Source organism: Pararge aegeria, chromosome 23 (assembly GCF_905163445.1).
Source record: "Pararge aegeria chromosome 23, ilParAegt1.1, whole genome shotgun sequence".
NCBI lineage: Eukaryota > Metazoa > Arthropoda > Insecta > Lepidoptera > Nymphalidae > Pararge > Pararge aegeria.
The window spans coordinates 4,891,556-4,918,399 of NC_053202.1; the positions used below are offsets into that span (position 1 = coordinate 4,891,556).

Genomic DNA, 26,844 nt, shown 5'->3' on the forward strand with positions numbered 1-26,844 from the left:
CAAATGTCAAAGCGTGAAAATACACTTCATAAATAGACAAATGTAAGGCCTAAGGTTTATTAAAAAGGTCCTACACGTTTTACTAACTTTTTTAATAATGTTAAGATACTCCGGCTCCTTAGCCTATCTCCTAGTGGCTAGGCGGCACGCACCTCTTACTTTTCGGAGTTATGTGCATTCTTGATTTAAGCAATTAAATATCACATGCTTTAAAGCTAAAGGTCACATAATGTTCTCAAGGTCGTGTGAAGTCTACCATCCGCACTTGGCTAGCTGGTGGACTAAGGTCTGAACCTTTTTCCTTCTTCCCATTCCTTGTAGTGGGCGTTAATGGTTTGACAATGAGGAAACCGTGACCGCAGCCTTCGCAGTCTACGGGGTCCCTAAACGCACGTGGCCCTTGGAGTATATTAATTGGGCCCCGTTTTGCCCATATATTTATTGGTTACGCCACTGATCCTCGCTGTCTTCGCGTACCGCGCCGTCAGTAACATTATCACGTGCCGCTTCAATTTAATTCGCCCGTTTTCGTTCACACTAACAGAATATTAACTTGTCTGTTTTTGAGATTTAAAAAAAAAACAAAAAAACTTGATCTCTATAATATTCTACTTAGTTTGGCTTGGCACTTGGATTGCTTGAAGCTGTTCTAATGTAAAATACCTATGCAATTCGTGCAAGATAAGATACCTGAAATAAATTCAGCCAATAAAAATGAATTCGGCAATCGCAATGTGATAATCACACGTTTCAATCCTTTTAGCCTCTCATTCTTCATTTATTTGTATGATTGACATTTTTAAATTTCATGACTTGCATATTTACCTATAATCACAATGCTATGAAATTATGGAAGCGGCTTCTTAGAAAATATTTTGGGTAAATATGCATTCGGTTACCCGATCTCTTATTATGTAGGCTATATGATTATTTTGTACATCAATCTTTAAATCTACTGGAAGATCTGAAATTATTGCCATCCTTTTCTCATTGTTTACTCAGGTTGCCTGGCAGAGATCGCTACTAAGCGATAAGGCCGCCTTTTGTATTCTACTTCTGTCTTTGTATTTCAATTGTTTTTTTTCTCTAACTTCATAGTGGTGTACAAATAAAGAGTTAAATAATAATAATAATTGTTCTAAACAGAAAAGATAGTTACATTTAATTATATATAGATACGTACGCGTTCTATTTCGAGAACCTTTAATATACAAGTTTAAGAGTAATACTATATTACGACCTACCTGGCGCACGGTAAGCGCTGTGGTTTTAAGTTGGAGGTCTCGGGTTGGATTCCCGGGAGAGGCAATTCGGGAATTGATATAATTTCTGAATTTTCTCTGGTCTGGTCTTGGCTTGGTCGTAGCTAGTTACTACCCTGCAAAGACGTGCCGCTAAGCGATTCAGCTTTCCGTTGAGATGTCGCGTGGAAATTGATTAGAGGTACGGGTTTAAAATAACAGTAGTGGAATGAAAAAAAAAACATCCTTATCGGGCAATAATTTTAGATCTTCTAGTTCAGTTTGATATACGTTTAATAAATAACAGTATCCATTGCCAATTAACTTAATGTTGAAATAATTTTAGAAGTATTATGACATTTTTATCGTTTTTGAAATGATAAAAAGTAACTCTACTATGTATGTACCTACAAATTATTGTTTTAGAGTTTTTTTTAGTCTGTGATTGTATTTTATCTGTATTGTACGAATATTATCTATTTATTTTAAATAAAGAATACGTAAATAAAATTGCTTTGACATATTCACATTTTGTTTTATTTACATTCCTAGCTGCAAGTTAAAGAATAATGAAATGTTGCTATTTGAAATATATGTTACCAATAAAAATGCTAAATAAATTCTTACATCTGTTTAGCAAGGTAAAGGCATAGATAACGAAAGGTGTTTTTCTCAATACCGCGGGAATGTATACAGGATGTTCTCCGGGATAAAAAGTATCCTATTTCCATTCTCAATGCCACAAGCTATATATATATATATATATATATATTATCTTTATATATATATTTGTGTATACTGTGTGCGTGTGTATGTCACTGAACTCCTAAACGGCTGCACCGATTTGAATGCATTTTTTAGTATGCGTTTGGGTGGCACCCTGAATGGTTTAGATTCACAAATCAGCCCGACAGATGGCGCTGGGATCCGATAGTATACGCATATATGTACTAGAAATTTGGTAAATAAATATATATACCAAATTTCATTAAAATCGACGCAGAAGTAGAGATAATAAACAAACACTCGCTTTTATGTATAATATCTAAGTTGACACACTGACGCAATTTTGTCTGTTTATCGGGTTTTTACACGGCATACTTCAGTGATTGTGCTTAGGAACTTTACCATCTAGTTTTATTTGTCTCCATTCACCCACAGAACAGCGAGACTGTATGTATTTACTAGGCAATTTAACTCCAAGCACTCCTCATTGGTTTCCATCAGATAAAGTCAAAGTGCTGCACCGGCCGGTTAGTTTTTTTAATGATTTGTATTGGAGGATTTTTCTTTTAATATTATTAGCCTTCTGATTAAATAAGAAAAACCTTTCCTAAAAAAACATCCTGTGCAAGCCACTGCATTTTTTTTCCAAATTATAGCATCCGCTTTCGATTTTTTTTAATTAGAGAAAAGTGCTCATGTTTAAAGTATACCACAATAAAAATAAAACGAAAATTATTGTTTTTGTCTATTATTATTTTATTTCTAAATTTAAGTAAACTGACAATAAAGTCAACACGGTAAAATATATAAGCGCTTATACAATCTACAATGCACTATCACCCGAAAATCCCTATTTTAATAAAATCGATGGAAGAAGTCATCGCATATACGGGTGTCATCACCTCACTGACAGATTTTAAAGAAGGGCATCTAGACAGCGCCACTATATGGCGCTCGTGCGATTCCATACAAATCATAGTTAACTTTCGTCCCAACGGTTGATTGGCGCAGTAAGCAGAAACCCCGCTTTCTGAGTCCACGGCTGTGGGTTTTAGGTGATGAACATGAATATTTACAGTGGCTGGGTCTGTATTTATCTATGTATATTATAAATAAAGATATTCATCAGCCATCTTAATACCTATAACACAAGCTCTATTACTTTGGGGCTAGAAGGCGATGCACGATGTGTGTATTGTCGTTACGAAAGGTTTCCATGAGAAAACATTTATTGGCAAAGGAATCTGGTATCATATCAACCCATTACCGACCCACTACAGGACACGGCTCTTCTCCGCCAATGAGAAGGGGTTAAGGCCGTAGTTCACCACGCTGGCCCAGTGCGGATTGGTGGACTCCACACACCTTTCAAGAACATTATGGAGAACTCAGGCATGCAGGTTTCCTCACGATGAAGAAAATGATATTTTAATTTCTTAAAACGCACGTAACTTGCAAAGTTAGAGGTGCGTGCTGGGATTCGAACTCGGCCCCCCGAAAGTGAAGTCGAAGCCCACTGGACTATCACCGTTTCCATGATACCGATTCTAGTACAGTTATCGTAAAACAATTAGTCCAATATAATTTTTTAGTGTTTAATATGCAAATACTAATTTCGGCATCGGCAGTTGGAGTCGTAGCTTAGTGGTCAAAGCGCTCTGGCAGCGATTGAGAGTCGCAGGTTCAAATCCTGTCGGTTCCGAAATTTTTTATATGCATTTTAAATTTAAAAAAATTGTCTAATAGTTTGTATAAGTGGGCTGCTGGCAGTTTTCAATATCTATAGTACCTCATCAACCTTAAACTGTACTGACTAAAGATCAGACTTCTTATGTTGCGAGTACACCTGCAATAAACATGTTGAACCGAGTAGGTTAATAATTGAAAATATTACTAATAAATATATTTAATTTAACTATTTGTAAAATTAAGATTAAGTAAACTAGACCACAATATTGGTACTGCTGTAATTTTTTAATAGTTCAGACCTTAAAATTTATAATAAGGACTCACTGGGAGTATTCGCTTCGCAAACTTCGCTTTGCGGGAAGACGTTGCGCGTAAGCTTGACAAGCAAGCTGAATTTACGAACCCAACTAGGAATTCGTTTTGATGTACAAGCCAAGGCTAGTTCCCAACGAGTCACACCCAGTCGTGTCACACGGAAACTTTTTTCCGTTCGATTCCCATTCTAATTTTTTTTACCCCACGCTTAGTTTGCATCCATGAAAATCGAAAAATCCGTCAAAAGTTCGTGGAATAACCTGACTAATTTTCTTTTCCCATCAAGTCACGTTTATTAACGTTGCAAAAGGTGTGACTCGGATGGGCACTTACCCTCTTATCTCCCCAAATTGATATCATTGCGAAATAATGTGCTTGCTTGAGAAACACTCACAAACTAAAATTTCCGAAGTGAATGCTCCAGGTGAGTGACGTCCACTAAACTAAAATAAGTACATTAATGATATTTCAATTAATATAAAACTGTCAAAACAAGCAATATATTTAATAATGGTTTACAATAGGTATAATATAGATACATAATGGAAAGTCAAACAGTTTTCTCGCTAACTTTGGGACCTAGATCAATAAATAGTAAATTTGTATGAAGAAAATAGGGAAGCGCAACCTTAAACAGTAAATATAAATCTTAGTACAAATGAAAATTTTCCTATGAAACTTTTTTTTATAAATAACACTATAAAGTCTGAAGACGAACAGGAAGATAATGGAATCAATAAAAACCCATACCATATCTGCCAGGCAACCCTAGTTGATAAGGTTGCCCGGCAGAGATCGTTGCTAAGCGATAAAGCCGCCTTTGTATTCTACTTTTTAATTTTCTTCTTTTCCAGTTGAAACTTTTTGTGGTGTACAAATAAAGTGTTAAGATAAATAAATATAAACAACTCCTCCTCGACCAATATGAGCCAACCAACCAACCAATGACCAATATTGGAATATGAGCTTAATGTTATGATACAGAAATCTTTTCACACTATTATTGTTAGTAACGTACGAGAAGAGCACTTGTTCACCACGTTTCACACACCTCCAACAACAATATGTCACATGACATAAAGCTTATATTCTTATCGAGTTGTGGTAGAGTCGATATAGGGTGCAAAGGCCATTAGACGTTCACAGATAACGAGTAGGTATATAAATTACATTATACATAACTGTTACAGTAATTTGTAAATATATACCGCCATTTCGAAAATAATAACCAAATAGATTAGGTAAGTAAAAATATTTACAAAAATCAATTATTATGTTAAGTGCTTTTGTTTCTCAATTAAATGCCTACCCCTATATACATTAATCACTGACCTGTTTTGTCACCTCTGAATAGGCTGTTTTTGCCCCCAATAACCCTTTTTTTTGTCGTGCGAATGAAACAATGGCATTAATTATTTTTCAAAAACGTGGCGTACGATGAAATTGGTACATATTTGGCACATAGAAAACAAAAAATGTCAAGTAACATAACTTAGATACCCGGAAGTGTAACGATATAGAGATATTTGGATTCATATGAGGACAATAAATAAAAATAGACGTATTACGTATTGCCTATAGTCAAGTTGGAAACTTATTCAGATTGTATCTGTATAAGTTTCCAACTTAATTATTGTTATTACTATTTATTGGAAGAGAGTAAGTACATTACATACTACTAGGAGCACGAAATCAGGGCACGGAAACCGGAAGAATTGCAAACCGGCTTCGGTCATTAAACCCCGTTACTGGAATCATATCGGTTAAGGTTTCGTTTACGTTTGTTTAACCGGTTAAACAGAGAAACCGGTTCTAATTTCATTTCACTAAATCGAATGGAATTACACTTTACCGGTTACACTTTTAGTTCTTTTTGTGATTTGCTGCGCGCGCTACTATGAGTACGAATTATTAACGATTTTAACATTTTTCTTTGAAATATGCCAAAAGTGTCATCATACCAAAGTTGTTACCAAAGTTAAGCTTCTTTTAACTTCAAAGATGCATAATTTATACCATCTTTTTTCTTTGTAGCGAAGTAGGACTCGCACGCGCAACGAGCTAGGCTTGGCATTTGTCAAAGGGACTAGTGCCTGCTGCAAAAACCGGTTTATTTATGTTTATTAAACGTTTTGAAATCGTTTGCTCAATAAGGACAGTAACCTATAGCATTTCGGTTCGTTCAATCATTTAGCCGGTAAAACGCAGAACATTAAAACAAACCGGTTAAAAATAAACCGAAATTTTCCGGTAAATTAAAACCGGTTCCCAGCCCTGCATGAGATAAATACTAATAACTATAATTTAACTATTAAAACGCATTGCAACCAAACTCAGTCGACATGTAACTGTCGCGTCGTGTTAGTTGCATGTTGTCGTGTAGTTGCTTGAAATCTAATTTTAAGAAGGTAAGTACTGTAATCCAAGGTCTCCCTGCGGTACGGAATAGTACTTTAAGTTTAATAAGTTATCATATAAGGTTATAGTTCTTGTATAAGGGCAGCCAGTCCAATGTCAATAGCGGTCAGTGGCAAATTAATCACGCCTAACAACTACATATTCTAACCACTATGCTGTCACAGCTTATTTTAAAACATATCCATAGCATTAAGTTATGCACACCCGCAATTGTTTCTCAAACATATAACATCAAAGTTTCTAAGCCCAATATGGAGTTTAAATACTGTTTCACTGATTTTTTACAACAACCATTGAGAGTGCAGAACTGAGAAATAATTTATGCTGAGCTGTACACCCTTTCTGTCTGGTGTTACACACAGACATTGTATGTTGTATACTATGTTGTTACTTTATTATTATAAGATGTACTGTTTGTAACACTTAACATGAATAAATGTTTTTTCTTTCTTTCTTTAAAACCAACAAAAGGTTTCTTGGTAAGAACATCAAAAACAAAATGGAGCTGAAGGCTGCTTGGGCCCAATTCTGAATATCAGTTTACACTAAATTTGCTAGCACTGTGGAAAGTTGCCACTAAATAACCTGTTAAATCCACATTCATTCTGAAACCCAAGTATCCTATTGGAATCTATACTGCTATTCTCAGAGCACAGCATTGAAACAAATTTCAACCCTAACATCTGGATCTGTTTTGTTAATTAAATCCTTTTAAAGATTATTATTATTATTATATAATAGACTAAGCAGCTTTCGCTGATGCGTCTATATCATTTCTTGCGCTCTTTGTCTTTTTGATGTTTATCCAGTCTATTCTTAAACTGATTCAGTGATTCTGCAGTCACTACATCTTCAGGCAAGGCATTCCACATTTGGCAACACATTCATGGCTCTAGTGCTGCATATATTCACGGCCTGTGTTGTAATACTCAATTTTAGTGTGATCGGTGCTATCCAAACTAATTAAATAAAATAAAGTTATTGTAAGTCACATTTTGACATTTTGGGTGTACAAATCTGATACTAAGGATACTAATGCTACTAACAATAATGCTGGATTATATCTGTGCCTATAATTTCAACCTTTATGCGTAGATGCAATGAGTATGAAACCAGACATGTAAAATACAACATTTTAAAATGATTATGCGGTATGCCATATTCCTCATATAGGTATATAATCACATGCACATACTGAATTTTCAAAAATCCAGGCACCAATATAATCACAACTTCAATATTTAAAATATTCATTCTGCACTGTTGTTCTCCGTGTCTTTGTTAGCTGTTATACGGAAACGATGCCTCAACACAGCTCTCTTGTGCACCTTAATTTGATGCTTCAACAAGTCATGCCTGTAGCCGTACGCAGAGCCGCATATGTTACATTCATGTTTCTTTATTCTCAAATGTGATGCATCAATATGTCTTTGTAGAACCAAATTGCTATGATATGCCTTGTTGCAAGAATCACATTTAAATTGTGGTTCCGTGTGCTTTAGCTTAATATGATCACTCAAACTGCCTTTAGATATATATCTAGCCGGGCATTGTGTGCACAGGTATTTCAAGTCACCAGTATGTACTCTCATATGTCTCGAGAGCCTTTCTTTGTACCGACCAGCATATGGACATAATTCACATTTGTAAATGAATCTAGTTTCGTGCCGCACTCTATGATTAGTATAAACGTTTTTTATCTTGAATGATTTACCACAAATGTCGCACACGTACGGTTCAGGTAGATTTGGATTGTGAAGTTTCAAATGGGTCTTGTAGTAATAAGATTTATTGACAACTTTTTTACATATGGGACACTGTACCTTGGTGTCAACTTCTAAGGGCTCTTGTTTACATAGAAAATCATCAGTTGCATACACCTGACTTGACTTTCCATCGTCATATGTACCCGAATAGTCATAATCTTGGAAATGGCCGGGCGATTGTTTTAATAGAGGTTGCTTTAATGTTTCGTTCGATCGTTGCGCAACTTTCTTGAATAAAACAGCACTCTTTAGAAACTTGTAGCAAACATAGCACAGGTATACCGCCTTTTCATCGTCGTCATTGAATATTATGCCCCCAAAAATAGTAAGGGCTTCCTTTAACTCTTGAGGATTTGTGACGCTGGTAATCGGCATATCCCCATTCTGCAGACAAACCCTACAGTGCGTTTGACGCTTTATATGTTTACTAAACACGGGTAAAGGCATGTTCTGTAAACCACTGTAGTACTCTTCCATATTAATTCTTTTCTTGTTCACCTTCATGATGTAAAACGTTATCACCATTATCAGTAAAATCAAACTAGAAAGTACATAATATTATGTACTAAATTGCTTTTAATTTCTCTAAATATAGTATTTCAAACGGAAAATACAGCAATTGCAATGTTATTTTTCTATCCTGTCACCTAAATTTTTGAGCTTTGACGTAAACGATCTTGAGTTTCTACTTTCAAAATGGCGGATCGGCGGATCGTCAGGTTCATGATGTCGGATTCGTCGGTACAAATATAGGATGCCAGATGTCGGATTGCAAGTCGGAACCAAAACACGAAACCCCTAATAAATTTATAATGGTTACTACGCGTAATCATACAGGAACGCTAAATTGCGTTGCGCCACATCTTCGTCGGTAGGTTGGCAACTAGCTAGGGCCGAAGTTTAGCACCAGACCAAAGAAAATTTAGATGCCGGGGATCCATCCCAGAAATTCACCCATTCCACAAAAAATATATCTATATATATATATATATATCACTACATACATACATACTTATTACTTCGTCATTTGGCGTAACATTGGCGTTCACGCATCGCACGCATCGGAATCTCTCAAAAAGGATATTTTTTGCTGTTTTTGAATTTGCAACATTTGTCATTGATGATAGTAGCCATTGGTCGTAGCGTGATGTTATATAGCCTTCGAAGCATATTGAACCATCAATCCAAATAAAAATCAGATTAGATATAAGTTATTACATGTTGTGAATTATATAAAACTAGTATATCATATCATATTGTAACAAATTATAAAAATAATAATTATAGATAGCTTAAAATTTATAACAGTCATTTTAAAATTAATAAAGTTATTTTCTCATATGATCTTTTGTAACTTATTGTATGTTTGTATAGCAATCTCGTAAACACTTTTATTAAAGAATGCGGTTTTGTGATGGGGAAACCAATTGATTTAATTCTTTTTCTTCGCAACAACTACCTATTTGTTGTGCAGAAAAGGTGCATAAGAGCGATATGTGGAAAATATGAATAGTGCACCTATGTACACTGTTAATATTATTATTTTTATTATTAAATTCTTTAACACACAAAAACAAAATACAAAGAAACACATTTACAAAAATAAATAATAAAAAACTAGTTTAGGTGTGCAAAGGCGGTTTTATCGCTAAAGCGATCTCTCCAAGACAACCTTTGGCGATAGTAGTTTATGTAAGGAACGGGTTGGTGCGGCAATAAAAATTTCTACCTACTATTTAATATTTCTTGTGTCTCCCCAAAAACTATGCCATACTTACGAATTTAAGTTACTTGGGCATGATATGTAAAACATGTTGTATAATCTTTATACATATATTGTCATAACCATACTGATTATGAAAATATATGCACAATATATGTACAAATTTGACATTTTTAATTCTTTTATGATCAATTGGTTCATGAGTTGATGGAATATGAAAAGTGAATGAGAAATATTCGCAGGAATATGTTTAGAATATAATAATTAATATTTTTAGAATGAGAGACAAAAAAGTCATTAAAAGTTTCTACAATGTCAATAGGATTTCTCAATACCTCTTCTCCATCCTTAATTCCAACTTGTTTCATAATGTTTTATTAAGAAAAAGCAAAATATCAAATAATTTAATTTTTGGTATAAATTTATTTTATTTGTTTCACCATAGTAACTAGGAACAATGGTATCTTCAATCATCAAATATATCATTTGTACAGAGATATAGAAACTCTTTCGATGTATTCTTGTAGTAGTAGTGTAGTAGTGCCTTACACCACTTGCATTTGACCCTTAAAATGCCTGTTAGTAACTCAGATTTGTTAGAAAATCACATTTCTGATTTGGTCATATAAACACTGCAAGTATAGCCGTCTTTATCATTGTTGGGAAAATTTGAGAATCAGGCCCATGACTAAGTTTTGAACCCATATCAAAACTGGCAACTCTGCACATCTGATTAGGTGATACTAGTACTCATGACTGGCAATATTTATTCACAATTGTCTCTAGACTTGAAAATAGATTTACTAAAACCAGACCTCAATTTAGCCCTTTTATGTACATTTCTTTGATGTTTCATTAAGTCGCGTCTGTAACCAAAGGATATGCTGCATATGTTACACTCATGCTTTTTAATTTCCATATGTACTACATCAATATGCCTTTGGAGGTTTAAATTATTATGGAATGCTCTGTCGCATTGATGGCATTTATGTTGTGGCTCGGTATGTTTTAACCTTATATGATCGCTTAAACTGCCTTTGGAGATATACCTAGCAGGGCATTCTGTACACAAGTATTTTAAGTCACCTGTATGAACACGCATATGCATTGACAGCCTCGCTTTATACCTGCCTGCGTAAGGACATAATTGACATTTGTAAATGTATCTAGTTTCGTGTCGCTCCCTATGACGATTATGGGCCACCTTTAACTTAAATGATTTTCCACAAATATCGCACACATACTGTTTAGGGAAATCTGGATCGCAAAGCTTTAAATGCGTGCTATTATAGTATGCCTTGGTTAGAATTTTTTTACATATATGGCATTGTACTTTGGTGTCTTCTTCATCTTCACACTCTAATTCTTTAGTTCGAAAAACTGGATTCGATTTTTCGTCTACGTCCGTAGTGTCGTAATTTTGGAAATAATCAGGCGATAGCTTTATCGGAGGTCGCTTTAATATTTTGTTGGTTCGTAGAGCGACTTTCCTGAATGAAATAGCACACTTAAGAAACTTGTAACACACGTAGCACAAATATGTTGGATTCTCATCTTCTTCGTCGATTCCGATTGCACCAAATACATTCAGGACTTCTCTTATGCCATTGGGGTTTGTAACGCTGGTAATTGCCTCATCCCCATCCTGCAGGCATACTTTACACTTAGCTGTACGGTTTAAATATTTAATAAACACGGGTAAAGACACATTTTGTAAGCCACTGTAGTATTCTTCCATATTAATACTTTGCGTATTCAATTTCATAATGTAAATTGGTTTCACCATTTTCAAATTTAATATATTTGTTTGCAATTAGCAATGTTAATCGATTACAATTGAAAAGTATTTAAATTTTTCTAAAACATTCGTTGTTTGAGTTGTTTATGATGTTGTCTGTCGTTTGTTTTCTGGACTACAGACCGTACAGTGTAAATTAATAGGATCTGTGGTCTCAGATCTTGGCAGAAATTAAGGCTTGCCTCATATGGTCGTTTCCGAATTCGGATATCAATATAAATCAATAAATTCCTTAAAAGAACAAAAGATTAAATTGCCTACTTAAATTTCGAATGCAAGCCCGCGCGTTCTGGTAGATAATTCGTTTTGGTTTCTTCTGGCGCACACGATCGAAAATGTCCATTCAAAACCGCTCACGTCCGACGTATATTTGACATTTTCTTTATATGAATTTTCTATAATGCAAAGGTGACCGACTAACCGACTGACTGATCTATCAACGCACAGGTCTAACGACTTGACGGATCGGGCTGAAATGTTACATACTGATTATATACTCATAGTTACTGATTATATACTGATAGGTAAGCATTCCCAAAGAAATAGTTTTTTTTTTTAAATTACAATTTTAGGTTTTCGATGAAAATAAAGAAATACGTGTTTCTCAAATTTTAAAAATTCCAACTCCAAAATCGTCAAATAGGGGATGAAAGTTTCTGATTTTTTAACTAACTTACGTTCATATTTTCCTATTTGCAGCAAGACAAAATAGACTCGATGGAGTTTTTAATAGAAGCACCGTTTCTTTTTCTTCAGAAATGCTATTACTAATAATCCTCCATCGTCGTGCATTCACAACGCTTGTACTCTGCGTACTCCACCGTCGTGCGTTCACAACGCTTGTACTCTCCGTACTGATACGTGTACATTACTGAAAAATTATAGCCTGCACTAGTCTAACGGAAAACCAAATCGAAATTACCACTTCGGGAATCGAATTCGGAAAACGAGTCTGCGGCCAGCCTTAAGCAGCGAGCTTACGATAGCAACGTATTAATTAAGTAAATATGGAATATTGACCTACATATATTTTATATATATATGTATATATACATACTACAGTACCTATATATACTATAGTATAATAGAGGTCAGTGACATAGAATTAAAAATCTGTGAACAAATGCAATGAGGATACCAACTCTAAATTAATTAAAATACTACAAAATACACTTATTCACTTTGAATAGTGTTTTTTAACTGAGTAGGATACAATTCTATCACTTGATTTACTATGCAAGGTAAACCTAAAATTTTCTGTGCAATTGTCAAGCAAATGTGTGTAATTAATATGGAGGGTAGAGGTAAGGAGAGTCATCTGTGTATATGAAAAAGTGTCGTCAAAATGTACTAAATTAGGATGGCGCCACATTTGCATCAGGGTAACTCTTAAAAGAAGCGCCAAATATAAATACCGTATTTACTGTTTACGAAATAAAATCACTCTAAACGCACGTTTGGTTATAATAAATCTGTAAGGTTATATTTACCACAATATTTTGTACAACGTAAGTTGTTGAAATTCTCAATAATTAACTACTTTAGTCGATAATGACATTAAATTTTTTAACTCGGCATACTTCAATTCATCTACGATTGCTACATTCATACCATACCCTGTGCATCCACCAGCGCCATTGTGGAGGATTTTTGAACTGTTATTTAGCACAACAACTGGACACTTTTTCAACTTTTCTCCCATATAAGATGACTCTCCTTACCTCTACCCTCCATAGTAATTAATACACAGTTTACCATTATATTGTCATGTAGGAAAGGCAAAGAGTTATAATTATTATTTTGCTGTTAAAAGTAAAAAGTAAAAAGCTACAACTTAAGGCTTTATAAATATAATACAATCATAACATAAACAATACAGGAATATAATACAATTAGCATCAGTAGACTAATCATCTTCAGTACTAAGATTTTTATTTTCAGCTTGTAAATATGAAGGCATCCTCGAAAATGATAATTTCTCCCTTTTATGCACATGCCGTTGATGCTTCATCATTGCATTTCTATAACCAAAAGCCTTTCCACAAATATTGCATACATGATTTTTTAAACCTAAATGTTGGGCTTCATAATGGCTTTTAAGCATCATTTTAGTATGAAATACCTTTTTACATGAATTACAGTGGTGTTCGGGTGCTTTATGTCTTATTAAGACATGTCGGTTGAGATTACTTTTAAATAGGAATCTGGCCGGGCATTCTGTGCACATATACCTGTAATCACCTGTATGTGTACGCATATGATTCTTTAATAGCTCTTTATATCTACCTTTGTATGGACATAATTGACATTTGAATGAAAAGTCAGTCCTGTGCCGTAAACTATGATTGTGATAAGAGCAACGTAATCGAAATGACTTTCCACATATATCACAAACATATTTGTGATGATTTGGGTCATGCATAGTAACATGTTCTTTGAAATAAGCACTTGTTACAATGTTATTGCATATAGTGCACTGAACTTTGGCGTCTTTTACTTTGTCTTTATTCTTATGAGTAGGCTCTGTGGGTATCACAGGGTACAAATCTTCATTGATATGAGAATCATCTGGTATATCACTCTCTTCGACTAATATGTGTGGATCTTCAAAATAATCAAATTTCTTAGCTTTTATGTGTTTTTTCAGTACTTCATCAGATTGTTGCCCTGTTTTCCGAAACAAAATAGCACACTTGATAAATTTATGACAGATTTTACATAAATGTTTTGGATAGTCACTGCCTTCTTCCACCTCTATGTTAGCAAATATTTGCAATGCTTCTGCGATGTCCGAGCCACTGAATATTGGCAAGGAACCGTCTGCGAGACAAACCCTGCAACATACTCTTGTCTCGAGTGACCCCTGTATGCCTTTAATATGCAAGTTACTGTAATATTCATGTATGTCCATACCTTTGCTTTGTTTGGTCATTTCCATTATGTAATACGACGTAACCATGTTTGTTTACCAACAGCTGAACATCCAATAATGAATGAAGTATTCAATCAGTATTCCACCAAATCTAGCAATGTTCTTACGGAGTCTTTAATTTAAATAACGGAATGTATTATGTAGTATCGTATCGAAAAATTTTGTTCAGTTCCTACTTTCTTTTCAATAGAATTCAATTCAATTTTAATTCAATTCAATTCTTGTTTATGGCTTTTGTCTGCGCCAACTGGGCACAAGGTATTTCGCCAATGTCTTGTAGATGAAGAAGGCACGAAGGAGATTGATCGGTGAAACTAATGAAAAGTTAATTTTGAATTTGTACCAAGAAATAGTTGTTATTAGCTAGTTAGCTCTTTAACCTAAGGACACAGACAACACATGCATATATATCTTACACGGATATTTTTTGTACATTATACTTTAATTTTATTACTTACTATATATTTACATAAAAATCTACAATAAGGACTGAAAACAAACATTAAAAAATATTTAACACTCAAAGGACGGGGGACTTTGGGAGGAAGAATGGTGGGATTATGAAGGTTAACTCATGTTTCTTGGGACGTAAACTTTTACAGTTCCACTGTAGCAGGGTTATTGGGCCCATTTTGGAGTAGTTTAAAAAGTTGGCTTAAGTTTTTGGCAACGTTGGGCGGTAAGGGAATTTCACTACATGGAGCGACAATACTAAGTAGAAATTCGGAGATAAACTCAAGCATTTTACCTTGGGAGGGAGGGTTCTCAACATTGTTGTTGAGAGCGCATCCATTAGGAAGGGATGAGGAGTAATCACCGACAATAGTCTGAACAGCTTTTTTATCGTAGCCCTTTGCTAGAGGAGCTCGGGGACGAGGAGAGCGGAAAACTGTTTGCCGGTAGGAGGTTTTGGAGGAAGTTACATTAGTAGGAGTAAACATTTCTTTTGTTATCTCAGCATAGGACCTGCGGACAGGAGGAAACTGAGATGATGCTTCAATGTAAGATTTATTATTCTGAGACATGACCATTTTAATAGATTGCTGCCTGGAGAATTCTGGGCAGTCTTTATCAGTAGCAAAATGACTACCAGAGCAGTGTAAACATGTAGATAATTCCTTGATGACCAAACATGAGTCACCTGTATGGGGCTGAGCACATCTGTAGCATCTGGGCTTAGATCTGCAGATTGTTTTAATGTGGCCAAAACGGCAGCAGTTCTGGCACTGTATTGTTGGAAGTTTATATGTTTCAACTGGCAGTGAGGTGTGGTATGAATATACCTTAGCAGGAAGCATTTGCCCCCTGAAGGTTAGGACAACAGATTGGGTAGGCACCCAAGTGATGACACCCTCTGTGACAGATTTTCTGTTCAGTCGCCTTGATTTCAGAACCTCACCACAGCCAGGCGGGAGCTCTAGCGAATCAACAAGCTCGTCCATCGACCAGTCCACGGGAACTCCTTTCACCAGCCCCATTCTGGTTATGTTGTATGTGGGAATTATAGCTCTATATTTGCATAACTTCAAAACTGGACTAACCAGAAAGTTGTTGGCAGCTTGGGCAGAAGTAAACTCTACAGTAATTTTGTTGCGGCCTATATTTTTGACGCCGTCGTGGATAATTGAACCAATTTTGTGTTTGTGCAAGAATTGACCGAAATTTATAGCCCGTAATGACGCTCCAGAGGATGGGTCCTCCACTTCCCGTGAGACTTGGACGATAAAAGGCCCATTATCATCGTCAGAGTATGACTTGGCGCCTTCGGTGAAGGAAGGATGTATGTAAAGGCTTTGAACGGATGGGTTTACCTGAGTAGGATCAGTTATAGTTTTTTTGGCCGCATATACGTTGGTATCCTCTCCTTGTCGTTTGCGAGACGAGGCTGATGCCCCCGGGTCGGGCGGCTCAGGAGGTGTATCTAGATCCATTTTACTGGAAACACTATAACTACAGACACATAATAAATATTTAACCAACACCAAATACGGTTAGATTTATACGAATATCACCAATAACAACTATTTCTGCTGCTGTGTAAATTCACATAAAACACCGAAATTACACCGGAATCTCACTCGTTAACTTCTTTATCTTGAACTCAAAAATCATTCATAACTTTACTTTGACTGTTGCTGACTGCTCATTCAATTTTATTCTGTATTATTAAAAATAAGTTTTATTTGCATTTTCAGACATCACTTGCAGTATGCATAGATTACAAAGAATTATTGAATATTTACTATTGTCAAAGATATAAGGCCTATTTTATCCCAGGTCATATGGTCTGTGGTCTGTACTGTGAACCCATTAGATAAAGGACTAAATTGCAAATACCATAGATTTAATTAATAGGTTACTATAGAAAGCAATAAATTAGTGGTTTTTGTTGAACTAATTTAAAATTTTGGTAAAATTACAATAACAAATACTAGAATTAGATTGATATAAATAGGTACTGCAAGACAACAAGTCGTCGTAGTGGTTTTTTTTTGTTTGATTGTGTTTGTTTCCTAGTTCGGTTTCTTTCTAAGGTTAACATGCTAGTTATCACAAATGCTGTGGTTGCACTGAACTCTGTGATACTATAATGTTATGGAGGTATGGAGGGTAGAGGTAAGGAGAGTCATCTTCTACCCTCCCGAGTTAAAAAATTTAATGTCATTATCGACTAAAGTAGTTAATTATTGAGAATTTCAACAACTTACGTTGTACAAAATATTTTGGTAAATATAACCGTACAGATTTATTATAACCAAACGTGCGTTTAGAGTGATTTTATTTCGTAAACAGTAAATAGTACGGTATTTATATTTGGCGCTTCTTTTAAGAGTTACCCTGATGCAAATGTGGCGCCATCCTAATTTAATACATTTTGACGACACTTTTTCATATACACAGATGACTCTCCTTACCTCTACCCTCCATATATAATGTGTTGTGAGCGAGATCTCAGACTTGTCTGTCAAGTGTCAGTACTCAATTGTCAAATCAAAACAAGTAACATCTATTTCTGATGAAGTAGCAATTAACAATTCAAATATTATCCATAAACTAAAACTGTAAATTGAACTATTCACTGTGACTGAAAGAAACTGAACCAAGACTTCGGCTTAAAAATGGTGACGTCTTATTACATCATGAAGATGATTAATAACAAGAAAATAATGAATGCAGAAGAATACTACAGCGGTTTGCAAAGTGCACCAAGATTAGCCGTGTATAATAGACAACTTAAGTGCAGAGTTTGCCTTCAGAATGGCGAAGTATCCATTTTAGGCGCTGAGAACGCTCAGGACATACAAGATGCTTTAAAAACCTTTGGCGAAATCGCAGACTTAAACGAGGTCAATGAAAACCTCAAATATTTATGTACTATCTGTTATAAGTTTATAAAGAGTGCTATTCTATTTAAGATAATTGCACAACAAACAAATGATACATTAAAGCTACAATTAGATGTAGTTTCACCTGAACATAGTCAAGATAATGATATAGAAACATTTGATGATGATAAATTTAATGAGGATTCGATTTACGAAAATTTTTCTCCGCCCAAAAAACCTCCAAAAGTTCAGTGTTACATATGCAAAAAAATGTTCAGCAAGAGATATTATAAAACACATATGACCATGCATAATCCAAAACACAGAAACCAGTATGTGTGTGACACTTGTGGCAAGACATTTAGGTTGAGGGTCAGTTATTACAAACATAGACTCAGGCATAGAACTGATTACTCTTTCAAATGTAAAGTATGTCCTTTCAAAGCCAGATATGATGAGAGTCTGAAACGTCATATGCGTTCTCATATACGTGATTACAAATACATGTGCACAGAATGTCCAGCCAGATTTCTATATAAGAGCAATTTGAATTATCACATTATGGTGAAACATAAAGATCCAGAATTCAAATGTGGTTTGTGTGACAAATTGTTCCATACAAAATTAAATCTAGAAAGGCATCACGATGTAGAGCATCTTGGAAATAGAAGTCATGCATGTAACATTTGTGGACGAGCTTTCGGCTACAGGAAAGCAATGGTGAAACATCAAATAAGAGTGCACAAGAGAGAAAAATTGAAGCTACGTTTTAATAATTCAAATTACAAACCCTTAGCTGAAAATAATGAATAATACCTATATCACTTCATTTATTTTTAAGTCTTGTGTTGTATAAGCATCATACTTGGAGGATATTTCTAATTGATCCTTATACATATTAACCCTTGAGAATTTGTGGCGTTCAACCATGATTCCATTGCCATATATGAGATATCTGGTATGCTTCAGAAACCATAGCAACTTTTGTCCAGTACAAGCACCCTAGTAACTGTATTAGGTATAAATTAAAGTTTGTGAAATTTAGACCTTTTAACAGTTGTGGAACTATTCCATGGTTTTTAAATACCTTGGTAACTTACCTAGGTCTGCAAATAATACATGTATAAAATACATCATCCAAATAATAAATAAATATCTCGGTAGTAGTTCATATTCCAACAAGCTAAGAACTTAACTTCTAGTATTATAGGTTGAAAAAATGAAAATAACATTCAAGCTGTTATATGACTAGAATATTTAATGACTCAATACACATTTTAAACTTTAACATATACACAAAATGGGTATAAATACATTTACAGTTGTATAAATTGAAGCACACATGGTAAATACTTTGTTTTTTATTTGTATAATTAGTAGACAACTACATTTTTACAATATAATCTCAAATTTTTGTAAATCTTTGGTTTCAATACAGTAACTACAGTATTTCCTTATGTATAATGGAAGATTAACAATGATAAACAATGTAATGTTTTATAAAAAGGCCACATACATTATCACTTTGGGTTTATTCTGGGACTAGAAAGTTCATTTAAAACTGGCATGTACTTTGTCCCATATTCACATTATTTTCTATGGAGTCTTGGAGTACATTAAGATAGTACAATTTGTACTATACATATTAAAAGATAAATTTCACACACACATCTAAGATGCATCAAAAGGTTAAATAGTATGTTTGCGAATACAAAAACACAGACAATCAAGCAAGGACAAATGAGATTTTTTGCAGCTTGAAAACAAGACCTCATATCTTCTTTTGACTATTTGATACTGATAGTCTAAAAGTTAAGGAGGAAATTGTATCTTAGATAGATAAAGTTTCCTACTATCTACAATAACTTTCAAAAAATACATTAAAACATCTTGGTTCTTATTATTCAGTACTGTTATATCAACTACGAAAGGTTAATTTTATTTCTACTTTTTTTCCAATTAACAAGTAAAAGTTTGTTTTAACAAAACTTGACAGTCAAAAAGTGTTTATATCCCAGTTGCCAAAATAGAAAGCAAACTTACAGCACTCATCATATACTATTGGCAAATGGAGTTCATAGATACTTAAATATGTAGACTCCATATACGAGGCAGTAGAAATCCTATTTCATATCACCTTTCACTGTCTACTAAGCATAATCACCAACATCTTTTAAGAGAAACATACCTAAACATACCCTATAGATTCTACAGAAAACTCAGCTAAGAAAGCCCTTTTGTTCCTGGTGGTCCATTACAAGTTAGGAACTATGAATAGTAGACACCTACTAGTGGTTAATATCTGAACTATACTTCATTCTTTCTAACTTGTCTTATAATGTATGGAATCTTTTGATACTTTTTATGTTTTAAAAAAGAAAAACATAATAAAGTGTTAGATAAAACAAAAAAAAGGACAAAGTGACAGGGACTGTTGACAAAAAATACTTTGTTTTGGTCATTTATTTATCAAAGGATTTTCTTTGTTACTTTGTTGGTTTTATTGTTTTTAAAACATACTCTACACTAAGAAGTACACAAAAAGGTTATTAACTTTATTTGATAGCTAAGAAAAAAGGGGCTATAAGTTTGCATTGTAATGGGTATTATAAAGCAGGGATTTTGATAAAATTTTTGTTAATACAAAAATGGTCCAAATTGTGTTTTCTATTTCTTTTTCAAACTAGGCACTATTATTAAGGAATAAAAGTTTATAATTTCTGAGAAAGGCAGTAAAGGCCTGGATAAAAACATCTTTCACCTAAATATAAATAAAAATATTTTCTTAATGCTCTATTAATTTAGTTATTTATACTAAATATATTTTGAAACACTTAAAACATTTGTGACTAACAAGTAATAAATACACAACACTCAATGCAATAAATAAGTTAACTTTATACTGCTAGTATAATGTTAACTATCGAATTATAAACGCTTGCAGTATAGAAAATGCCTCAAAAATACCAATTCATCACCTTAGTCATATGAAGGCCCCCTAAACATTGTGACTATGAACATGGACGCAAATACAAACTCGCATACCTGTATTGCTAACATTAGGGTACACCAGATATACTCTATTCTTAAAACAACCACTTGCCATCTTAGCAAGTACAGCACACCCCCTATTGAAGGAACTGTCAGAAGTACTGAGAACATAACTGGCACATCTGTAGACAAAATTCAGGTTTGAAAAACACTTAAGGGACCAAACTCATCACTTGCAGAAACAATATTAATATACCTATCATATATGCAGTCAATCAACATTGCTGTGTTATCATTTGAAGAGTGTTGTAGTTACAGGCATAGGACAACACTATGTAGGATGTGTTCCATGCATCCATGTGTTGTTCTGTTTACGAATGATTTCCGATTTCCAATTACTATTAGGTACACTGCTTGGTCAGCCAATTATAATTATTAAAAAACTGTGGCAGGCACTGATGTTAAACACAGGCTGACCTTTTTACTACATATAGCTGTTCTGATTGGTGTTTCTATGAACGATTGCTTAATTCTACTTGCAGCAAAGCCTTCATGATCTATAATCTACAAGTATTAGTGTTCTGTGCATGGAACTATCTTTTAAAAGACGAGAATAGATCAAAATTAGATTACTTATTACCTCTTTCACTGAGACTGCCTTTACGTCCCAGGAAAAGTCTAGCAGCTTCTACAATGAAAAGGGCCACCAACACTCCATAATCCTGGCCCAGCTTAGTCTTATTGTGCGATGCGTCGTCGTATTTTCCTCCAATCAATACGGACTTGAGAATTAATGTCCCTAATTCACAAGTCGCAAAGAGTCCGAAGTAGAACGAATTTATGTACAAAAGTATTTCGTATGCCAAGCTTGAATTCACCATTGTAAAGAGGAAACAATTGTAATTATGTAGAAACTAAATGAAGAACCTATACCAAAAGAGTGTAGCAAAAATGAACCATCTGTTCAATAGGCATAGAAATTAGAAGTTTAAAAATAGAATAGAAAAGAGGAACGCAAATCACAAACACTCGCTAAATAAGCTACCTACCAAAGTATTAAGTAATGACAGACCAATAATTATTGAGTTTGAAAGATGACAATTGTACTAAATGTTGCTAGTTAAAATATAAGGGGTAGTTTATATCTCCCAGTGTCTAAAAATGAATTAACATGTAATATATTGATGTTCTTCTAGACACAAAATTACTGATATCGTGTTATTGATTAATTTATATTTCAATTCATTTGGAACTATTATAAAAAAATATGACACTGAAAATATGGCAATAATTGAGTACAATACTGCCAACTTAAAATAGGAATATCAACAGGAGCGCGCTGCCAACTAACGAATTTTCAGAATGAAAAGTGAATTACAAAGCGAACGTAGGTGGTCGTTGATTAGCTAAGTGCACGTGTAGTTTACATAAAATAACCTTTTTATTGAATTATGTGTTATAATTTATAGTAAAAGATCAAAGAACTGAATTTCGAATTTTACTGACAAAAATTTGTGCGGCGTTTAAATGGTTTGGTAAGTATAAACTTTATCAGATAAATGTTTTACAGCAACCACGCGCTTTGCGTAGCACGTTTAAAAAAATAAGTTCTTTTAAAATATTTTAATGATCAAAAGTAGGTGTAGTCCAATTTTGTGAGATAGAGAGAAGATAGAGATTTTATAAAATATTGGCTAGGTACTACTGCTCGTTTTCTTTAGGTCCGGTGTACTAACTATTTACCGTTTTCTCGATCCCGTTTCTATTAGAAGTTTTTTGTGAAGGGTATCTACTGGATTTCTGTACGTTGAAACTTGGAGTGTAGGTACATTTTTCTTTTGATATACCTATTTTAAAAAGTTGACCCCCCTGGGTACATAAATATTCCTGCATTTATTATGTGTTTTTAATACGAGTACAATTTTTGTGTAACTAATTTTAAAAAGTAGTTTTATTAAATTTAGAACATAGTTTTTTTATAGCGTGATGCTAAATAAACAGTACAACAGCTGAATTCAAATAAGTATTCTAATATCTTTAATGTATATTGTGATTTTTGCCATCTACCTTAACTAATGAAGTTTAGTTCTGGGCAAAAGCCCATAAATATCACTACCACACAACCCACAAAGGTACAGTCCTGTTTTTAGGCTGTCCTGTACAAAGGACTCTCCCAAAATGAGACGTTTGGTCAATACAATAGAAATGCTTTGAATTCACTATCGGTTAGCTAATTCACTAATACATCTAGGCGTTACTATGTAGGATTCCTTGAATTATACATGTATTTATATTTGTATTTATATTGCACTATAAGTTAGCCCTTGACTGTAATCCCACCTGGTGGTAAGTGTTGATGCAGTCTAAGATGGTAGTGGGCTAACCTGTTAGTGAGAGTCTTCTTCTTCTTTGAGTCCTTCAACACTTGGTGGCACATAGGACTGAGACTACTTTTTTCCATCCAGACCTATCCTGAGCTGCAGACTTAAGAGTAGTCCAAGATAAGTTGGAAGCCTTCAATTCCGCAGTGATATAGTGGCAGTTATATTCAACCCCTACCCCTCCCACCAGACCAAAAGGAAATATACAATGAACCTTAAGTTTAATTTGCTATAACCCCACAAAACTTTGTGGGTTAAATCTGTATGGTGCAATTTATAATTTGTACTAAAGGTTCTAGTTTCCACATGTTATGGTAAATTAACCTAACCAGCTTTGACCATTGTGTGCTTAGCTAGGTTTTCTTTTTGTTATCAACATCTCACATTGTCATGTAAAATTAATAAAAAATCAATCTAATTAGAGCAATAATTCACACCCAAGTTTTTTTATTGTTTACCTAAAAACAGACTCCTCTATCCACCATCCACAAACTTTTCTATAAGCTTACAATTAACAAACCTAACTTTTGAAGAGACATCTTGTTGATATATATAATTATAATAAATTTTTGAGACACAATAAAAACAAGTGTTATACTTATAAAATTATTTATCACAACTAGGCTGACCGCTATGTCGAAATACATAAATAAATGGCCATGCTATACAGCACATCCTGCATCCTGACCTTTGAATGCATACAAAGAATTGTGACTCATATTGACATAAATATGAATTTATTAACACATAATGTGGACTCATGATTCAACTGCATTATGCATAGGCACATCTTCACATAATGGAGGCAGTTTTTGTTACTAACACAGGAAACTGTGACCACAGATATCCAGTTTAGTGACAGCAGACAGTTATGTGCACATGGTTTTGATGAGGGTAGGCATAAAACAGGAAGTTAGCGGGAAATGGAAAAATCTTCCTGTCTGTATCAATAAATTAATTTTACTATGGAAAAAAAATGGTACATGCAAGATGCTCACTTCTTTAGTGCTATCTTATATTGTCATATATCCTGTTAGCACAGAATATATGACAATATTTTATTAATTTGTTATTATTATTACTTTTCTAATCAAAGACAATATTAGTAAAAGATACATTAAAATTAATAACAAGCATTACCCGCATCTAAGAAAGCATGTTAAGCCCACCAACCTGCATTGGAGCAGAGTGGTGGACCTATGATCTAAAACTGTCTCTCCTATAACAGTGGAGGTATATACCCAACAGTGGGATGTTAATGGACAGTTGTTGATGACATAAAACTAAACCAATCTTGACAAAAATTTGCACAGAGAAGTTTGAATTAAGAACGAATATATATATAATGCACAAGGATAAATTTAAATACTTTTACTTATAAATTTGCCAAGCACCCAAGTAATTTAGATAATCAGCAATGCTTTATCTGCAAAGCAGAGATAAAGATCATATTTCATTTATTGATAAGGTCTAAGATATAAATAAAATCAGATTACCATTCCTGTGGCATAAACATAAAGTACCATCATATCATTTCGCTCTCCAATAGGCATACCTTACTCAACGCTCTACCTGATATGTAGTTTAACATTAATACCCTTTTTACTTAATTCGAAAAAGACAATGCCTAGATAAGCAACTCCTAATCTAAGAAAATTCCTAGACATACCTCAACTGGTCACCAATAGTTATCCCCTAGGAGTTGGTGAAACGTTTTTTTGTCTATAGACATCGCCTAAATCATTAGGCATTTGATGCCTTGGTTTAGTGAAAACGTGCATTATTCTTTTTAAGGCTTATGTGGAGGTTAAGTTACGGAGGCTAATTATATTTGTGTCCTCAAACCCTCACTGTCCCGAGTTGTATTTCGCACCAGCCATGTTAAGCTATATGGGAGCGGTTCTAAGCGGAAACCTACTGGTTCAGTCGTCGGCCTCACTTCCGGGGGACCGAGTTCGATCCACACGACACGCACTGTGAACCATTAAACAGTTTAATACCATTTGCTTTAACGGTAAAGGAAAACATCGCGATAAAGAAAATCTGAATTCTCCATCATGTTCTCAAAGTCGTGTGACCTTTATCAATCCGCACATGTCCTGTGCAGTGAACTGCGGCCTGAACCCTTTTCATTCCGCGCGAGCCGTGCGCTGCAGTGGACTTGTTAAAACTCACAAAACTCCAGAAAGTTATAGGCGTGCCGGGTACCGAACTCTGCTTCTCCGAAAACCGTAGAAGTATAGACCGTGGTACACTACTGGTTCGCTAATTGGTTTATAATGACGATGTATATACTAGATACATATAATATCGTCTTTCCCACTTCCCAACGCAGTGGTATCACTAACAAGTGGTGGTAGCACAAAAAATCAGTGGGTACATTAACGCTTTGCTAAAAACACATGCAGGTTTCACTCAATAAATCTGTGTGCACCTGAGTTTTGCGACATTTTAATTAGACATTTATTAGTCGATAATCTTTACGGCTTACACGGATAGGTTAGTTTACAAATTCCATAATATCGGGTTATTAATCAGATCGGGATTTTATTTTAAACAAAACTGACCGTATATGCCGGGAATACACGGCTATTAGCCGGCTATTAGAAGGCATTGGAGTTTCTATTTCGTTTTAACCTTAACACAATTTCGAGTCAGAAACAGGCGCGACGCGTTTACCTGATTTTCTGGTTGCCGATTGTCTGAAGGTGCGGTCGGAATGCTTCTGGACAGAGACAAAATAGACATCATAGTCCTGGGATCCTGAGCCCCCAAAATTGTAATTGACTCTGGGCAGTACCTACGGATTTGCTCGCGCGCAATCGTTTTCGCAATTCAAAATGTGTATCGTCGAAATAACATGGACCCAAAGTCACTCGTTTTTGAGTCGCAAATACTGTACTTCTGAATTTTGTTTCACTAAAAGCCCGAGCTTAAATATTGTAGGCAAGTTTGAGCTTTAAATAAAGCTTATAAGATCCATTTTACTCCGATGTACAAGTATTTCCAAACTTGAAATCGATTACCGAATCGATCGACCCTACTGAAAAAGTCTGACACGAGTATCGAATGTTTATCGAGTAAATAAGAGCCATAAGCAAGTTAGTCTTCTTGAACTTTTTAAAAATTACTATCATGGAAAATGGAAAATCTTCAAAATTATCATGCCCATCAATACAATTTTTATTATAATTGGTACATACCGGATTATGTAATCCGAGCTCTATATTTATTATACCTACATTTACTTATCCTGATAATATTATATCTAGGTAGGAGTAGGATGACATGACTTATGCATTTGATAGCCTGATTCTTGCAGAATTATTGATATAGGATATGGCCGAGTTGAATAAGTTACCTCCGTGAAAAATGGATTGAGACAAAATTACACTGACCCCATTTAATCAGGGGTTGCAAACCTTTCTTACACTAATTGTTATTATATTAGCCCTGGATTGTTTAATGACACTTTGCAATAAAAAATAATTTGTACTTCATGATTGTTATAGGAAACTACAACAGTGTATTTTTAAAG

At 34.5% G+C, this 26,844-nt stretch overlaps 6 protein-coding genes across 6 annotated transcripts in view; 2 read left to right on the top strand and 4 right to left on the bottom strand.

Annotated features, from left to right (window-relative positions):
* Positions 1 to 7,626: 7,626 nt before the first annotated feature.
* On the bottom strand, positions 7,627 to 9,020 carry LOC120634218 (zinc finger protein 16-like). Its single transcript, XM_039904686.1, has one exon. The coding sequence runs from the start codon at positions 8,678 to 8,680 to the stop codon at positions 7,640 to 7,642; it is 1,041 nt and encodes a 346-aa protein (XP_039760620.1). The 5' UTR covers positions 8,681 to 9,020; the 3' UTR covers positions 7,627 to 7,639.
* Positions 9,021 to 10,281: 1,261 nt separating this feature from the next.
* Positions 10,282 to 11,905, bottom strand: LOC120634390 (zinc finger protein 766-like). Its single transcript, XM_039904916.1, has one exon. It carries the CDS (start codon positions 11,662 to 11,664, stop codon positions 10,645 to 10,647), a length of 1,020 nt encoding a protein of 339 aa, XP_039760850.1. The 5' UTR covers positions 11,665 to 11,905; the 3' UTR covers positions 10,282 to 10,644.
* A 1,597-nt stretch (positions 11,906 to 13,502) lies between these two features.
* LOC120634392 (zinc finger protein 728-like) lies at positions 13,503 to 14,809 on the bottom strand. The gene has a single exon (XM_039904919.1). The coding sequence runs from the start codon at positions 14,633 to 14,635 to the stop codon at positions 13,583 to 13,585; it is 1,053 nt and encodes a 350-aa protein (XP_039760853.1). The 5' UTR covers positions 14,636 to 14,809; the 3' UTR covers positions 13,503 to 13,582.
* Positions 14,810 to 17,597: 2,788 nt separating this feature from the next.
* Positions 17,598 to 18,755, top strand: LOC120634274 (zinc finger protein 454-like). Its single transcript, XM_039904764.1, has one exon. The coding sequence runs from the start codon at positions 17,728 to 17,730 to the stop codon at positions 18,745 to 18,747; it is 1,020 nt and encodes a 339-aa protein (XP_039760698.1). The 5' UTR covers positions 17,598 to 17,727; the 3' UTR covers positions 18,748 to 18,755.
* Positions 18,756 to 19,165: 410 nt separating this feature from the next.
* Positions 19,166 to 22,005, bottom strand: LOC120634275 (transmembrane protein 80-like). The gene is made up of 2 exons (XM_039904765.1): positions 21,566 to 22,005; positions 19,166 to 21,107 (listed from the first exon to the last, which is right to left on the bottom strand). Exons 1-2 carry the CDS (start codon positions 21,804 to 21,806, stop codon positions 20,914 to 20,916), a joined length of 435 nt encoding a protein of 144 aa, XP_039760699.1. The 5' UTR covers positions 21,807 to 22,005; the 3' UTR covers positions 19,166 to 20,913.
* A 276-nt stretch (positions 22,006 to 22,281) lies between these two features.
* LOC120634147 (equilibrative nucleoside transporter 1) overlaps positions 22,282 to 26,844 on the top strand; it is a 53,350-nt gene continuing 48,787 nt past the window's right edge. The window contains exon 1 of the mRNA XM_039904562.1: positions 22,282 to 22,460. The gene's annotated coding sequence lies outside the window, so the exon portion shown is untranslated. The remainder of the gene's footprint in view (positions 22,461 to 26,844) is intronic.

What these genes read in the sequence shown, in the direction of transcription:
- LOC120634390 (XM_039904916.1), bottom strand. Translation starts at nt 11,664, where the DNA reads ATGGTGAAACCAATTTACATTATGAAATTGAATACGCAAAGTATTAAT.
- LOC120634218 (XM_039904686.1), bottom strand. Translation starts at nt 8,680, where the DNA reads ATGGTGATAACGTTTTACATCATGAAGGTGAACAAGAAAAGAATTAAT.
- LOC120634392 (XM_039904919.1), bottom strand. Translation starts at nt 14,635, where the DNA reads ATGGTTACGTCGTATTACATAATGGAAATGACCAAACAAAGCAAAGGT.
- LOC120634275 (XM_039904765.1), bottom strand. Translation starts at nt 21,806, where the DNA reads ATGGTGAATTCAAGCTTGGCATACGAAATACTTTTGTACATAAATTCG. An exon ending in AGGCAGTCTCAGTGAAAGAG is followed by an intron (nt 21,108 to 21,565) that starts GTAATAAGTAAT and finishes TTTTGTCTACAG; the next exon opens with ATGTGCCAGTTATGTTCTCA.
- LOC120634274 (XM_039904764.1), top strand. Translation starts at nt 17,728, where the DNA reads ATGGTGACGTCTTATTACATCATGAAGATGATTAATAACAAGAAAATA.